At 38.0% G+C, this 17886-nt stretch overlaps 1 protein-coding gene across 2 annotated transcripts in view; it reads right to left on the bottom strand.

Annotated features, from left to right (window-relative positions):
- Nucleotides 1-17886, bottom strand: part of GRIA3 (glutamate ionotropic receptor AMPA type subunit 3) — a gene marked incomplete at its 3' end in the record, with an annotated part of 282009 nt that overhangs the window by 134357 nt on the left and 129766 nt on the right. For both annotated transcript variants that reach the window (XM_082681358.1, XM_082681357.1), the window contains exon 4: nucleotides 7852-8039. In XM_082681358.1, the coding sequence (XP_082537484.1) occupies nucleotides 7852-8039 (188 nt within the window). The remainder of the gene's footprint in view (nucleotides 1-7851; nucleotides 8040-17886) is intronic.

The following is a 17886-nucleotide window of genomic DNA, read 5'->3' as shown; positions in this document are numbered from 1 at the left end:
TTTGGGAGCAAAGATATATAGATTCTCCCCCCTTTTTTCTCTTTTTGTGAGTGTGTATGTGTATACTTCTGTGAGAGATTTTGTCTGTATAGCTTTGCTTTTATCTTTTGTCCTAGGGTTCTGTCTGTCCGTTTTTTGTTTTTTTTTGGTTTTTTGTTTGGTATAGTTTTTAGCACTCGTTATCATTGGTGGATTTGATTTTTGGTTTGGTTGCTCTCTCCTTTCTTTTTCTTATTACTTAAATTTTTTAATAATTATTTTTTATTTTAATAACTTTATTTTATTTTACTTTATTTTATCTTCCTCTTTCTTTCTTTCTTTCTTTCTTTTTTTTCTCCCTTTTATTCTGAGCCATGTGGAGGACAGGCTCTTGCTGCTCCAGCCAGGTGTCAGTGCTGTGCCTCTGAAGTGGGAGAGCCAAGTTCAGGACACTGGTCCACAAGAGACCTCCCAGTTCCACATAATATCAAACAGCGAAAGTCTCCCAGAGATCTCCATCTCAACGCAAACACCCAGCTTCACTCAAGGACCAGCGAGCTACAGTGCTGGACACCCTATGCCAAACAAATAGCAAGACAGGAACACAACCCCATCCATTAGCAGAGACGCTGCCTAAAATCATAATAAGGTCACAGACACCCCAAAACACACCACCAGACGTGGACCTGCCCAGCAGAAAGACAAGATCCAGCCTCATCCACCAGAACACAGGCATTAGTCCCCTCTACCAGGAAGCCTACACAACCCACTGAACCAACCGTAGCCACTGGGGACAGACACCAAAAACAACGGGAACAACGAACCTCCAGCCTGCGAAAAGGAGACCCCAAACACAGTAAGATAAGCAAAATGAGAAGACAGAAAAACACACAGCAGATGAAGGAGCAAGATAAAAACCCACCAGACCTAACAAATGAAGAGGAAATAGGCAGTCTACCTGAAAAAGAATTCAGAGTAATGATAGTAAAGATGATCCCAAATCTTGGAAATAGGATGGAGAAAATACAAGAAACGTTCAACAAGGACCTAGAAGAACTAAAGAGCAAACAAACAGTGATGAACAACACAATAAATGAAATTAAAAATTCTCCAGAAGGGACCAGTAGTAGAATTACTGAGGCAGAAGAATGGATAGGTGACCTGGAAGATAAAAGAGTGGAAATAACTACTGCAGAGCAGAATAAAGAAAAAAGAATGAAAAGAATTGAGGACATTCTCAGAGACCTCTGGGACAACATTAAACGCACAAACATTCGAATTATAGGGGTCCCAGAAGAAAAAGGGAAAGAGAAACGGTCTGAGAAAATATTTGAAGAGATTATAGTTGAAAACTTCCCGAATGTGGGAAAGGAAATAGTCAAGTCCAGGAAGCACAGAGAGTCCCATACAGGATAAATTGAAGGAGAAACACACCAAGACACATATTAATCAAACTATCAAAAATTAAATACAAAGAAGAAATATTAAAAGCAGCAAGGGAACAATAACACACAAGGGAATCCCCGAAAGGTTAACAGCTGACCTTTCAGCAGAAACTCTGCAAGCCAGAAGGGAGTGGCAGGAGATAATTAAAGTGATGAAGGAGAAAAACCTACAACCAAGATTACTCTACCCAGCAAGGATCTCGTTCAGATTCAATGGAGAAATTAAAAACTTTACAGACAAGCAAAAGCTAAGAGAATTCAGCACCACTAAACCAGCTTTACAACAAATGCTAAAGGAACTTCTCTAGGCAGGAAAAACAAGAGAAGGAAAAGACCTACAATAACAAATGCAAAACAATTAAGAAAATGGTAATAGGAACATACATATTGATAATTACCTTAAATGTAAATGGACTAAAAGCTCCAACCAAAAGACATAGACTGGCTGAATGGATACAAAAACAAGACCGGTATATATGCTATCTACAAGAAACCCACTTCAGACCTAGGGACACATACAGACTGAAAGTGAGGGGGATGGAAAAAGATAGTCCATGCAAATGGAAATCAAAAGAAAGCTGGAGTAGCAATTCTCATATCAGACAAAATAGACTTTAAAATAAAGACTATTACAAGAGACAAAGAAGGACATACATAATGATCAAGGGATGGATCCAAGAAGAAGATATAACAATTGTAAATATTTATGCACCCAACATAGGAGCACCTCAATACATAAGGCAAATGCTAACAGCCATAAAAGGGGAAATCGACGGTAACACAATCATAGTAGGGGACTTTAACACCCCACTTTCACCAATGGACAGATCATCCAAAATTAAAATAAGTAAGGAAACACAAGCTTTAAATGATACATTAAACAAGATGGACTTAATTGATATTTATAGGACATTCCATCCAAAAACAACAGAATAATCATTCTTCTCAAGTGCTCATGGAACATTCTCCAGGATAGATCATATCTTGGGTCACAAATCAAGCCTTGGTAAATTTAAGAAAATTGAAATCATATCAAGTATCTTTTCCGACCACAACGCTATGAGACTAGATATCAATTTCAGGAAAAAATCTGTAAAAAATACAAATACATGGAGGCTAACCAATACACTACTTAATAACGAAGAGATTACTGAGGAAATCAAAGAGAAAATCAAAAATTACCTCGAAACAAATGACAATGAAAACACGATGACCCAAAACCTATGGGATGCAGCAAAAGCAGTTCTAAGAGGGAAGTTTATAGCAATACAATCCTACCTCAAGAAACAAGAAACATCTCAAATAAATGACCTAACCTTACACCTAAAGCAATTAGAGAAAGAAGAACAAAACACCCCAAAGTTAGCAGAAAGAAAGAAATCATAAAGATCAGATCAGAAATAAATGAAAAAGAAATGAGGAAACAATAGCAAACATCAGTAAAACTAAAAGCTGGTTCTTTGAGAAGATAAAGAAAATTGATAAACCAGTAGCCAGACTCATCAGGAATAAAAGGGAGAAGACTCAAATCAAGAATGAGAAATGAAAAAGGAGAAGTAACAACTGACAGTGCAGAAATACAAAGGATCATGCGAGATTACTACAAGCAACTCTATGCCAATAAAATGGACAACCTGGAAGAAATGGACAAATTCTTAGAAAAGCACAACCTTCCAAGACTGAACCAGGAAGAAATAGAAACTATAAACAGACCAATCACAAGCACTGAAATTGAAACTGTGATTAAATATCTTCCAACAAACAAAACCCCAGGACCAGGTGGCTTCACAGGCGAATTCTGTCAAACATTTACAGAAGAGCTAACACCTCTCCTTCTCAAACTCTTCCGAAATATAGCACAGGGAGGAACACTCCCAAACTCATTCTATAAGGCCTCCATCACCCTGATACCAAAACCAGACAAAGATATCACAAAGAAAGAAAATTACAGGCCAAGATCTCTGATGAACATAGATGAAAAATCCTCAACAAAATACTAGCAAACAGAATCCAACAGCACATTAAAAGGATCATACACCATGATCAAGTGGGGTTTATCCCAGGAATGCAAGGATTCTTCAGTGTACACAAATCAATCAACGTGATACACCATATTAACAGATCGAAGGAGAAAAACCATATGATCATCTCAATAGATGCAGAGAAAGCTTTCGAGAAAATTCAACACCCATTTATGATAAAAACCCTGCAGAAAGTAGGCATAGAGGGAACTTTCCTCAACATAATAAAGGCCATCTATGACAAACCCACAGCCAACATCGTCCTCAATGGTGAAAAACTGAAAGCATTTCCACTAAGATCAGGAACAGGACAAGGTTGCCCACTCTCACCACTCTTATTCAACATAGTTTTGGAAGTTTAAGCCACAGCAGTCAGAGAAGAAAAAGAAATAAAAGGAATCCAAATTGGAAAAGAAGTAAAGCTCTCACTGTTTGCAGATGACATGATACTATACGTAGAGAATCCTAAAGATGCTACCAGAAAACTCCTAGAGCTAATCAATGAATTTGGTAAAGTAGCAGGATACAAAATTAATGCACAGAAATCTCTTGCATTCCTGTATACTAATGATGAAAAATCTGAAAGTGAAATTAAGAAAACACTCCCATTTACCGTTGCAACAAAAAGAATAAACTATCTAGGAATAAACCTACCTAAGGAGACAAAAGACCTGTATGCAGAAAATTATAAGACACTGGTGAAAGAAATTAAAGATGATGCAAACAGATGGAGAGATATACCATGTTCTTGGATTGGAAGAATCAACATCATGAAAATGACTCTACTACCCAAAGCAGTCTACAGATTCAATGCAATCCCTATCAAACTACCACTGGCATTTTTCACAGAACTAGAGCAAAAAATTTCACAATTTGTATGGAAATACAAAAGACCCAGAATAGCCAAAGCAATCTTAATAAAGAAAAACAGAGCTGGAGGCTCCCTGACTTCAGACTATACTACAAAGCTACAGTAATCAAGACAGTATGGTACTGGCACAAAAACAGAAATAGAGATCAATGGAACAGGATAGAAAGGCCAGAGATAAACCCACACATATAAGGTCACCTTATCTTTGATAAAGGAAGCAAGAATATACAGTGGAGAAAAGACAGCCTCTTCAATAAGTGGTGCTGGGAAAACTGGATACCTATGTGTAAAAGAATGACAGTAGACACTCCCTAACACCGTACACAAAAATAAACTCAAAATGAATTAAAGTCCTAAATGTATGGCCAGACACTATAAAACTCTTAGAGGAAAACGTAGGCAGAACACTCTATGATATAAATCACAGCCAGATCCTTTTTGACACACCTCCTAGAGAAATGGAAATAAAAACAAAAATGAACAAACGAGACCTAATGAAACTTAAAAGCTTTTCACAGCAAAGGAAACCATAAACAAGATGAAAAGATAACCCTCAGAATGGGAGAAAATATTTTCAAACAAAACAACTGACAAAGGATTAATCTCCAAAATTTACAAGCAGCTCATGCAGCTCAATATCAAAAAAACAAACAGCCCAATCCAAAAATGGGCAGAAGACCTAAATAGACATTTATGTGAAGAAGATGTACAGGTTGCCAACAAACACATGAAAGGATGCTCAACATCACTAATCATTAGAGAAATGCAAATCAAAACTACAATGAGGTATCACCTCACATCAGTCAGAATGGCCATCATCAAAAAACCTACAAACAATAAATGCTGGGTGTGGAGAAAAGGGAACCCTCTTGCACTGTTGGTGGGAATGTAAATTGATACAGCCACTATGGAGAACAGTATGGACGTTCCTTAAAAAACTAAAAACAGAGCTACCAGACGACCCAGCAATCCCACTACTGGGCATATACCCTGAGAAAACCATACTTCAAAAAGAGTCATGTACCACAATGTTCATTTCAGCTCTATTTACAGTAGCCAGGGCATGAAAGCAACCTAAGTGTCCATCGACAGATGAATGGATAAAGAAGATGTGGCACATATATACAATGGAATATTACTCAGCCATAAAAAGTAACGAAACTGAGTTATTTGTAATGAGGTAGATGGACCTAGAGTCTGTCATACAGAGTGAAGTAAGTCAGAAAGAGAAAAATAAATACCGTATGCCAACACATATATATGGAATCTAAAAACAAAAAGGTCATGAAGAACCTAGGGGCAAGAAAGGAATAAAGACACAGACCTACTAGAGAATAGACTTGAGGATATGGGGAGGGGGAAGGGTAAGCTGGGACAAAGCGAGAGAGTGGAATGGACATATGTACACTGTCAAACGTAAAATAGATAGGTAGTGGGAAGCAGCCGCATAGCACAGGGAGATCGGCTTGGTGCTTTGTGACCACCTAGAGGGGTGGGATAGGGAGTGTGGGAAGGAGGGAGACACAAGAGGGAAGAGATATGGGGACATATGTATATGTATAACTGATTCACTTTGTTATAAAGCAGAAACTAACACACCATTGTAAAGCAATTATACTCCAATAAAGATGTTTTTTTTTTAAAAAAAAAGAGAGGATGGGGTTTTCGAATAATGTTAGTTTAGTTTTCCTGAAAATATTTAGTAATAATGATTTTTTTTCTATAGCATTTTACGCTTCTCAAAGCAATTATACCAATCATGTGAGGAAGAGCAAATTTTATTGCCCATTATGTAGATGACACAACTGAGGCATAGATATTTTAAGTTCTCAAGATCCCACATCTATATCGAATTCACAGCTCTACCCACTGCTTTTTCTACTACGTCATGCTGAAAAATTCCAGACTCCAGTATAAGGTCCTATAAAACCCCAAAGAGTTATCAGAGTGTACACTATTCAAGAAGCCTAAGTCAGTAGCACAAAAGAAGGAAAACAAAGTATGACAAGGAGGATGTTCCTCTGCTTTAGGCTATTAAGTAGGTCACCCAGTAAGAGGCTATTTTGGTTTAAAATTTTAGAGGGCATGTAGTACATACACCAGCATCACTGACCTGATTCTTCACTTTCAAGATCTAAGAAAATCAGACAGTTTTTTTTTCTTTTGGAAGGGAGGGGTGTATCATTGGGGGAGCTTAAGAGAATTTTAGTTGGGAAATTTGATTTAGCCAGGCTAGTGCTCTAGATTTTTTGTGAGGTTGATTCACTAGAGATGGGGACAGCTTTGTATCTCTGTGATGCAGTCAGTGCTTCCCTCCCTCCTTCCTTCCTTCCTTCCTTCCTTCCTTCCCTCCCTCCCTCCTTCCTTCCTTCCTTCCTTCCTTCCTTCCTTCCTTCCCTCCCTCCCTCCCTCCTTCCTTCCTTCCTTCCTTCCTTCCTTCCTTCCTTCCTTCCTTCCTTCCTTCCTTCCTTCCTTCCTTCCTTCCTTCCTCATTCTTCTTCTCTCTCATCCCCTCCCTTCACTTTTCTTACTGCTGTTTTTTTTTCTTTGTATTCTTTTCTTATGGGGGCATATCTGACAAATTGTTAATATTTAATTTGCTATAAAACAGCTCTCCCAAGCAATGGGTGCTCACTATAATTTCAATCTCTGAGGCTGTTTTGGCTCCTAGGTACACTGGGATCGAATTAGAATGGAAATGTTTCCCTTACAGTTTTGTTTATGGCAGCATAGGCACTTTGTTATTAACTGGCAAACTGAGACTTCTAAGGAAAATAATAAACTTTCACCACATTTCTATTTGACTCTTTACTCCAAACAGAATATCCCTCTGGCTTAGGGTAAAACAACTCTTCTAATATGTTTCAGTCTTAAATTTAAATATCCAAGATTAATAATGAATATATTTTGATCCATTGAATTGTATTTTTCCCCAGTCTGGTGCTTTTTCATTTTTTTTCACATTTTAAAAACCATAAACATTTTTTTCTCATATGCCATCTTACTTTAAAAATGGTCTGCAATTATATATACACATATTCCCATTCATTCTCTCTTGCTCTCTCTTTCAAACCAGAGCGATATTCTTCCAAACTACCCACAAATTCAAACCTAGTGAATACTGCTCTGATACTTTGCAACTAGGCCCCTGAAACAAAAACCCTACCCTTCTGCCCTGCCTAATCCCTTGTCTGTTCCTTGCTGGGAGGGAGGTGTCGAAAGGAAGGGGTTTAGTTTGAAATAGACAGCTATCTATGAAACAGAGGTGTGAAAGGGTGTGTTGATCTGATAAGTAGCATTAAATTGCAGAGACTACCAGATTAATCATGGTATGCAATTTTCAACAGCTTAGATTTTCTTTTATTTCTCTCTCTCCTTTTCTGCAGCCACTGGGGAGGAAAAAAGGAATAGAGAGACTATCAAAACTGTTGGCAAGTTTAATCTGTTGGCTACTTAATTTATTAGCAGATATGGGAACTGCCTCAGGTTGATGATTTAACAGGTTGGCTGGGCGTGGAATAAATCTCAAACGTACCTGTTCCAAAATTGTGTTAATCCTTTCAACTTCGCAGTCAATCAAGTATCGCTTTTCCTGCCTCCTGTCCATTTCTTCAATGATGCGCCTGAATTCTTGGACGTCCTTTATGTTTCCCACAGACCTTGCTGTCACTTGCCAGTTGTTTTGCACTGCTGCTTCCATAATCGCTTGGAGGATGGAAAATCCTGAACGAAGGGAAGACAGCTACATTGATTATTTTTTCTTTTAAAAATCTTTCCATAGGTATTAAAGGTTCTACTGAGTTTTTATGTGCAGTCTATTGGGTCCCCTTAGACCTTATCCACTGTGGACAGCAGGCTTACTCATAACCTTATTAACTTCCAGACAGTTGGCATCTCTATCCTGATTGAAAGGAAAGAAGATTCTTCAACTTGTGGGCACCGGGCTAGGTGTTTATCAAGCCTGTACTTAAGCAGTCACAACTGAATTATAGTACCTAATTGTTTTCATTGACAGGCATTATCAAAATATTTATGGAATGAATGCCAGTAGCTTCTTTCTTATTTCTGGCCACAGTCTGTCCTATTGCGGTTGAAGCTCATTTCTTTCATCTTCACAACAACAATATTCAGAATTAGAAATAGCTTTAGTAGAGATAGAAGCTGATTATTATATGACTTATCCTTACATGGATATGACTATCCAACAAGGTAAATTATGTCTCCCAAGCCACATAACTCTCAGAAAACCTGACAAGAACAGTCTATAACAAAGGTGTCATACTGTTTCTTTGTTCACAGTATTATGAAAAAGTTCAATCATATTAAGTCTTCCTAAGTTCTTCCCCTTTCTCAATTCATTTGATTAGAGATTCTTGGTTCCTTTTTAGTTAATTTATATCAGACAGCTATTAACTACTAACACTCTGGATCTGTGCTGCATGGGAAAGAGAAAAGATCTGATGCTTGAGTTTTGGGTAACCTTTTTGGAGTCAGGGTTTGAGAAGTTGGAAAGAACAGTATATCTGTATGAACCACAAAAGAGCACAAGGATTTCGTATGTACTGGTCTTTTAGTGTATTCATGTCTCTAATGTTACATCATGTCTATATTTTTGCTTCTGGTATGAATTCATAATCTGAGTATAGTTTCATCAGGTATAGACATCATTTTATTGGGATATGGTCAAAAGCAGCTCCTTTTGCCCCATTAAATTTAAATTGTTTTCCATTTGTATTTAGGTAATGACTAATGGGAGTGGGTAATGCAGATGCTTTCCAAGACCAAAATGATCTGTGGCCTAATAATTTGACTACTGGAGGAGTAGCGAATGGAGGATGCTGCCCTCTGAACACTTTGCAGGTTCTGTGCCACCTCAGGCTCACCCTGTACTTTAAACAGATTATGGTTGGGAATCTTCTTCACTGCACCATGGAAAATGGTATTGACATTTGGAGAACACGCTTCGGGGAGATGGCAGCAGTGACTCAGCCAGTCATTACGACTCCTCTGTGTGCTGGGTGTATGCAGGAAGAAGATCACAAATGAGACCCAAGCACTTGGTAATTTCCAAATGAGCAATTTCAGCATAGGAGCTCAAAATTACAGATCAGAGTAAATTACCATTGCTTTAAATGTTAATTCTTACTCTTTTCAAACCAACCACACATATTTATTTCTCAGATTTACATTTTTGTGTGGGTTTTCAAGGTGCTATCTGCTTCAGTGGGAGTTGAAGGCACATGGTGTGCCAAAGCATGAGATTAAGAAATAAACATAGGAAGGAAAAGATTAAAGTATTTGAAAACCTTTCTTCAGAAATGTGCAATGAGGCCTCATTATTTTGAATCCCAGTAATTAAGAATTTATGAAAATTCAGCAAGGACTAGGTTGAATTTTACTTCTATTTATGAAGAAAGCATTGGCTGAATAACACTGGTAATGAAATCACACAGGGCATCTTTGCTATATTTAAACTAAACTTTAAAAAATACCCTTTAGGAGGACCTTCAAGATGGCGGAGGAGTAAGACTTGGAGATCACCTTCCTCCTCACAAATACATCAAAAATACATCTACATGTGGAACAACTCCTACAGAAAATCTACAGAACGCTGGCAGAAGACCTCAGACTTCCCAAAAGCCATGTGGCTGACAGGGTCTTGATGCTCTGGCCAGGTGTCAGGCCTGAGCCTCTGAGGTGGGAGAGCTGAATTCAGGATATAGGAATACCAGAGACATCCTGGCCCCACGTAATATCAATTGGCTAGAGCTCTCCCAGAGATCTCCGACTCAATGCTAAGACCCAGTACACTCAACGACCAGCAAGCTCCAGTGCTGGGCACCCTAGGCCAAACAACTAGCAAGACAGGAACACAACCCCACCCATTAGCAGAGAGGCTGCCTAAAAGCATAATAAGGTCACAGACACCACTAAACAAACCACGCGATGTGGTCCTGCCCACCAGAAAGACAAGAACAAGCCTCATCCACCAGAGCACAGGCACCAGTCCCCTCCACCAGGAAGCCTACACAACCCACTAAACCAACCTTACCCACTGGGGGCAGACAGCAAAAACAATGGGAACTACAAACCTGCAGCCTGCAAAAAGGAGACACCAAACACAGTAAGTTAAGCAAAATGAGAAGACACAGAAACACACAGTAGATGAAGAAGCAAGATAAAAACCCACCAGACCTAACAAATGAAGAGGAAATAGGCAGTCTACCTGAAAAAGAATTCAGAATAATGATAGTAAAGATGATCCAAAATCTTGGAAATAGAATGGAGAAAATGCAAGAAATGTTTAAAAAGGACCTCAAGAACTAAGGTGCAAACAAACAATGATGAACAACACAATACATGAAATTAAAAATATTCTATAAGGAATCAATAGCAGAATAACTGAGGCAGAAGAACGGATAAGTGGCCTGGAATATAAAATAGTGGAAATAACTGCTGCAGGGCAGAATAAAGAAAAAAGAATGAAAAGAATTGAGGACAGTCTCGGAGACTTCTGGGACAACATTAAATGCACCAATATTCAAATTAAAGGGGTCCCAGAAGAAGAAGAGAAAAAGAAAGGGTCTGAGAAAATATTTGAAGAGATTATAGTTGAAAACTTCCCTAATGTGGGAAAGGAAATAGTCAGTCAAGTCCAGGAAGCACAGAGAGTCCCATACAGGATAAATCCAAGGAGAAACACGCTAAGACACATATTAATCAAACTATCAAAAATTAAATACAAAGAAAAAAATATTAAAAGCAGCAAGGGAAAAACAACAAATAACACACAAGGAAATCCCCATAAGGTTAACAGCTGATCTTTCAGCAGAAACTCTGCAAGCCAGAAGGGAGTGGCAGGACATATTTAAAGTGATGAAAGGGAAAAACCTACAACCAAGATTACTCTACCCAGCAAGGATCTCGTTCAGATTCAATGGAGAAATTAAAAACTTTACAGACAAGCAAAAGCTAAGAGAATTCAGCACCACCAAACCAGCTTTACAACAAATGCTAAAGGGACTTCTCTAGGCAGGAAACACAAGAGAAGGAAAAGACCTACAGTAACAAACCCAAAACAATTAAGAAAATGGTCACAGGAACATAATATCGATAATTACAGTAAATGTAAATGGATTAAATGTAAATGGATTAAATGCTCGCACAAAAGACATAGACTGGCTGAATGGATACAAAAACAAGACCGGTATACATCCTGTATACAAGAGACCGACTTCAGACCTAGGGACATATACAGACTGAAAGTGAGGGGATGGAAAACGATATTCCATGCAAGTGGAAATCAAAAGAAAGCTGGAGTAGCAATTCTCATATCGGACAAAATAGACTTTAAAATAAAGACTATTACAAGAGACAAAGATGGACATACATAATGATCAAGGGATCAATCCAAGAAGAAGATATAACAACTGTACATATTTATGCACCTAACATAGGAGCACCTCAATACATAAGGAAAATGCTAACAGCCATAAAAGGGGAAATTGACAGTAACACAATAATACTAGGAGATTTTAACACCCCACTTTCACCAACAGACAGATCAACCAAAATGAAAATAAATAAGGAAACACGAGCTTTAAATGATACATTAAACAAGACGGCCTAAATTGATATTTATAGGAAATTCCATCCAAAAACAACAGAACACACTTTCTTCTCATGTGTTCATGGAATATTCTCCAGGATAGGTCATATCTTGGGTCACAAATCAAGCCTTGGTAAATTTAAGAAAATTGAAATCGTATCAGGTATCTTTTCCGACAACAACGCTATGAGACTAGATATCAATTACAGGAAAAAAACTAAAAAAATACAAACACATGGAGGCTAAACAATATACTACTAAATAACCAAGAGATCACTGAAGAAATCAAAGAGAAAATGAAAAAATACGTCAAAACAAATGACAATGAAAACATGACAGCCCAAAACCTATGGGACAGAGCAAAAGCAGTTCTAAGAGGGAAGTTTATAGCAATATACTCCTACCTCAAGAAACAAGAAACGTCTCAAATAAACAACCTAACCTTACACCTAAAGCAATTAGAGAAAGAAGAATGAAAAAACCCCCGAAGTTAGCAGAAGGAAAGAAATAATAAAGATCAGATCAGAAATAAATGAAAAAGAAATCAAGGAAACAATAGCAAAGATCAATAAAACTAAAACCTGGTTCTTTGAGAAGATAAACAAAATTGATAAGCCATTAGCCAGACTCTTCAAGAAAAGAGTCTGGCTTCAAGAAAAGGGAGAAGACTCAAATCGAAAGAATTAGACATGAAAAAGGAGAAGTAACAACTGACAGTGCAGAAATACAAAGGATCATGAGAGATTACTACAAGCTACTCTATGCCAATAAAATGGACAACCTGGAAGAAATAGACAAATTCTTAGAAAAGCACAACCTTCCAAGACTGAACTAGGAAGAAATAGAAAGTATAAACAGACCAATCACAAGCACTGAAATTGAGACTGTGAGTAAACACCTTCCAACAAACAAAAGCCCAGGACCAGATGGCTTCACAGGCGAATTCTATCAAACATTTACAGAAGAGCTAACACCTATCCTTCTCAAAATCTTCCAAAATATAGTAGAGGGAGGAACACCCCCAAACTCATTCTACGAGGCCACCATCACCCTGATGCCAAAACCAGACAAAGATGTCACAAAGAAAGAAAACACCAGGCCAAGATCTCTGATGAACATAGATGCAAAAATCCTCAGCAAAATACTAGCAAACAGAATCCAGCAGCACATTAAAAGAATCATACAACATGATCAAGTGGGGTTTATCCCAGGAATGCAAGCATTCTTCAATATATGCAAATCAATCAATGTGATAAAACAGATTAACAAACTGAAGGAGAGAAACCATATATTTATCTCAATAGATGCAGAAAAACCTTTTGAGAAAATTCAACACCCATTTATGATAAAAACCCTCCAGAAAGTAGGCATAGAGGGAACTTACCTCAACATAATAAAGACCATATATGACAAACCCACAGCCAACATCGTTCTCAATGGTGAAAACATTTCCTCTAAGATCAGGAACAAGACAAGGTTGTTCACTCTCACCACTCTTATTCAGCATAGTTTTGGAAGTTTTAGCCACAGCAATCAGAGAAGAAAAAGAAATAAAAGGAATCCAAATCGGAAAAGAAGTAAAGCTGTCACTGTTTGCAGAAGACATGGTACTATACATAGAGAACCCTAAAGATGCTACCAGAAAACTACTAGAGCTGATCAATGAATTTGGTAAAGTAGCAGGATACAAAATTAATGTACAAAAGTCTCTGGCATTCCTATACACTAATGATGAAAAATCTGAAAGTGAAATTAAGAAAACACTCTCATTTACCATTGCAACAAAAAGAATAAAATATCTAGGAGTAAACCTACCTAAGGAGACAAAAGACCTGTATGCAGAAAACTATAAGACACTGCTGAAAGAAATTAAAAATGATACAAACAGATGGAGAGATATACCATGTTCTTGGATTGGAAGAATCAACATTGTGAAAATGACTCTACTACCCAAAGCAATCTACAGATTCAGTTCAATCCCTATCAAACTACAAATGGCATTTTTTACAGAACTAGAACAAAAAATTTCACAATTTGTATGGAAACACAAAAGACCCCGAATTGCCAAAGCAATCCTTAGAAAGAAAAATGGAGCTGGAGGAATCAGGCTCCCTGACTTCAGAGTATACTACAAAGCTACAGTAATCAAGACAGTATGGTACTGCCACCAAAACAGAAATATAGAGCAATGGAACAGGATAGAAAGGCCAGAGATAAACCCACACACATAGGGTCACCTTATCTTTGATAAAGGAGGCAATAATACACAATGGAGAAAAGACAGCCTCTTCAAGAAGTGGTGCTGGGAAAACTGGACAGCTACATGTAAAAGAATGAAATTAGAACCCTCCCTAATATCATACATAAAAATAAACTCAAAATGGATTAAAGACCTAAATGTAAGGCCAGACACTATAAAACTCTTAGAGGAAAACATAGGCAGAACACTCTATGACATAAATCACAGCCAGATCCTTTTTGACCCACCTCCTAGAGAAATGGAAATAAAAACAAAAATGAACAAACGAGACCTAATGAAACTTAAAAGCTTTTGCACAGCAAAGGAAACCATAAACAAGATGAAAAGATAACCCTCATAATGGGAGAAAATATTTTCAAACAAAACAACTGACAAAGGATTAATCTCCAAAATATACAAGCAGCTCATGGAGCTCAATATCAAAAAAACAAACAACCCAATACAAAAATGGGCAGAAGACCTAAATAGACATTTCTCCAAAGAAGATATACAGGTTGCCAACAAACACATGAAAGGATGCTCAACATCACTAATCATTAGAGAAATGCAAATCAGAACTACAATGAGGTATCACCTCACATCAGTCAGAATGGGCATCATCAAAAAATCTACAAACAATAAATGCTCGAGAGGGTGTGGAGAAAAGGGAACCCTTTTGCACTGTTGGTGGGAATGTAAATCGATACAGCCACTATGGAGAACAGTATGGACATTCCTTAAAAAACTAAAAATAGAGCTACCATGCGACCCAGCAATCCCACTACTGGGCATATACCCTGAGAAAACCATACTTCAAAAAGAGTCATGTACCACAATGTTCATTTCAGCTCTATTTACAGTAGCCAGGGCATGGAAGCAACCTAAGTGTCCATCAACAGATGAATGGATAAAGAAGATGTGGCACATATATACAGTGGAATATTGCTCCGCCATAAAAAGTAACGAAACTGAGTTATTTGTAGTGAAGTGGATGGACCTAGAGACTGTCATACAGAGTGAAGTAAGTCAGAAAGAGAAAAGCAAATACTGTATGCTAACACATATATATGGAATCAAAAAAAAAAAAAAGGTTCTGAAGAACCTAGGGACAGGACAGGAATAAAGACACAGACGTAGAAAATGGATTTGAGGACACAGGGAGGGGGAAGGGTAAGCTGGGACAAAGTGAGAGAGTGGCATGGACATATATACACTACCAAATGTAAAACAGATAGCTAGTGGGAAGCAGCTGCATAGCACAGGGAGATCAGGTCGGTGCTTTGTGACCACCTAGAGGGGTGGGGTAGGGAGGGTGGGAGGGAGATGCAAGAGGGAGGGGATATGGGGATATATGTATACGTATAGCTTATTCACTTTGTTATACAGCAGCAACTAACACAACAATGTAAAGCAATTTTACTCCAATAAATTTGTTAAATAAAAAAAAAAACACCCTTTAGCAAAATACAAGTTTTTGCCTGTTGAGTCAAAACCTACATTCTTGTAATCTCTGCTTGTTAGTCCTATTCTACCATTTTGGAACCAAAGAGACAAATTTAACCCCTTTTCCATGTGACAGTCCTTCACATTTTTAAAAACAGCATATGCCTATCTCCCATTATCTTTCTTTTCTTCAGGCTAAAAATGTCCCAGTCCTTCAACAATTAGTTCATGACATGATAATAGGTTCCCTTGCTGTTCTGTCTCTCTCCTATGGACATCTGTCAGCATTTTATTGATCCTGATAATTCACATGTGATTTAACCAATGTTGGTTATTGCTTGCTTTGGATATGTGCTGTTATTTTAGCAGCCTAGGCTTGCTAATACTTCTAAATAGCCGCATTATATTGTTAATCAATTTCAAGCTTGGATTCAGCTAAAGCATGTTAATTCTCTTCATAAAACCTTTGCTCTATAACAACTCACCATCCATGTATCAAGACTCATTCCATTCCAACCTGCTTTTATCTCCCTTGTTTTTAAAACCCTTCACCCCAGCCCCGTCTCCATTTCTCCCCTATTTTCACATTTGCTCAAATCTGGAAGACGGTCTTGCCCACTTATGCACTGCTCTCATTGTTACCTACTCAAGGCAATTGCACCTGTCTGTCCCTTTTCCTGACATCTCCTACTACCTAGAGACCTTTGTGGATGCCTCTTCCATGAAGCTTCCATTACTGAGTAGTCATAAATTCTCCAGAGATGAGTAAAGTCAAGGTAAATCAGTTACAAGCAGTGGAGAAACCAATTTGAAGAATTGTACAACAGACATTTAAAAATTCAAAATAGAACTGGATAAATAAATTATAGCATATATACATGGAATACTATGCTACTGTTAAAAAGATAGTTCAATCTCTATATAACAAAGAAAACATTTTTTCAATATACTGTTAGAAAAAAGCTGCAAAATAGCATTTATAGTGTAGTTCCATTTTTGTAAAAAAAATACACACTTGTATGTGTATAGAAGAAAAATTGAAGGAATTGTCAGTAGTTACCTCGGAGGTGTAGAATTACCAAGAACTTCTACTTGCACTGTCATTTATTTATGTAATGTTTGATTTTTTTTTCATTTTTTACAAGAAGCAGGTATTATTTTCTGTAAGTACAAAAGCAGTAAAGATTAAAAAATACAACTCATGCTGTCCTCTCAGCGTGTAAGCTCCTGGAAGACATGGATGACAAATGAGTGTTGCCTCTTTATGCTGCCTGCTGCCACAAAGGCGAGGCCTCTTAATAAACACTGATTTTATAGATCTTTTTATACTTTTGTTCTTTGAACCATGTAGATGTATTACCTATTCAAAAATTAAATAGAAAAAGCATACTGATTTCTTAATGAGCTTGGGTCTGGGGCCTTCTGGGCCTTTCTGAGCAAGTCAGAACTGTAGCTTGACGCTGCAGTATCTTCTTACCATGAAGAGTTTCTCTGTGTCTGCTAGGGCATGTGGCTGTGTACTCAAGAACGCTGGGGAGAAATGGTCACCTCGGTTCAGTCCATGTCAGTGAGCAATCCACAGAGAAAAGCGCTTTCGTTTGTTTTCATACCTAATTTATTATAGTTTGACTGTTTCCTGTTACAGCTGACCAAAGAGAGTAATATGAGTGTGAGGGAGGAAAAAAAAGAAAAAAGTTTGACTCTGGAGGCAGAGCAGAAGCAGGCGCTGGTGCTTGTAGAAGGTGAGGTGTGTAACAAAGCCTTGGCTTTGTGAAAAATAAGCCTGCTGCTTTAGCAGCTGCAGAATTGTCCCTTACTCTGTGTGAGCTTTCATGCGCCCAGCTTTGCAATACTGAAAGCTACTTTTATTTGAGCAGCGAATTCTCTCAGTCTGACTCCAAACCACTGCTGCTGTCCAACTTCTGTTTCTTTTTCAGTTTAAAGAATGGGAGTTACCACATAGGTAACTGGGTGAACGCTAGATTGTCATCTGCATTCAACCAAGATAACATAGGAACATGACAATAGAGGAGTGGCAAGGTGATTATGGATGAAGTGTTGGGCCACAGCTATGACCAATCCAATCATGCTGGACTGGTTGTTGGGCTACTCTTGCTAAACAAGGAGGCCATATTGGTGATGGCTAGTGTCGGGATGCTGTGCTGTACCACCCAGATTCCCCTTCAGCACCAAAGGACTTATTCCTTCAGCTTCTGGGAAAGTTGTTGGCCGAGGAGAGCTGCCTAGCTTAGAGTAATACTCCCTTCCCAGGGAAGCCT

Source organism: Grampus griseus, assembly GCF_964374135.1.
Source record: "Grampus griseus genome assembly, chromosome: X".
Lineage (NCBI taxonomy): Eukaryota > Metazoa > Chordata > Mammalia > Artiodactyla > Delphinidae > Grampus > Grampus griseus.
Note: the sequence above shows the minus strand (reverse complement) of the source record. Positions and strands in the feature narration are given on the sequence as shown.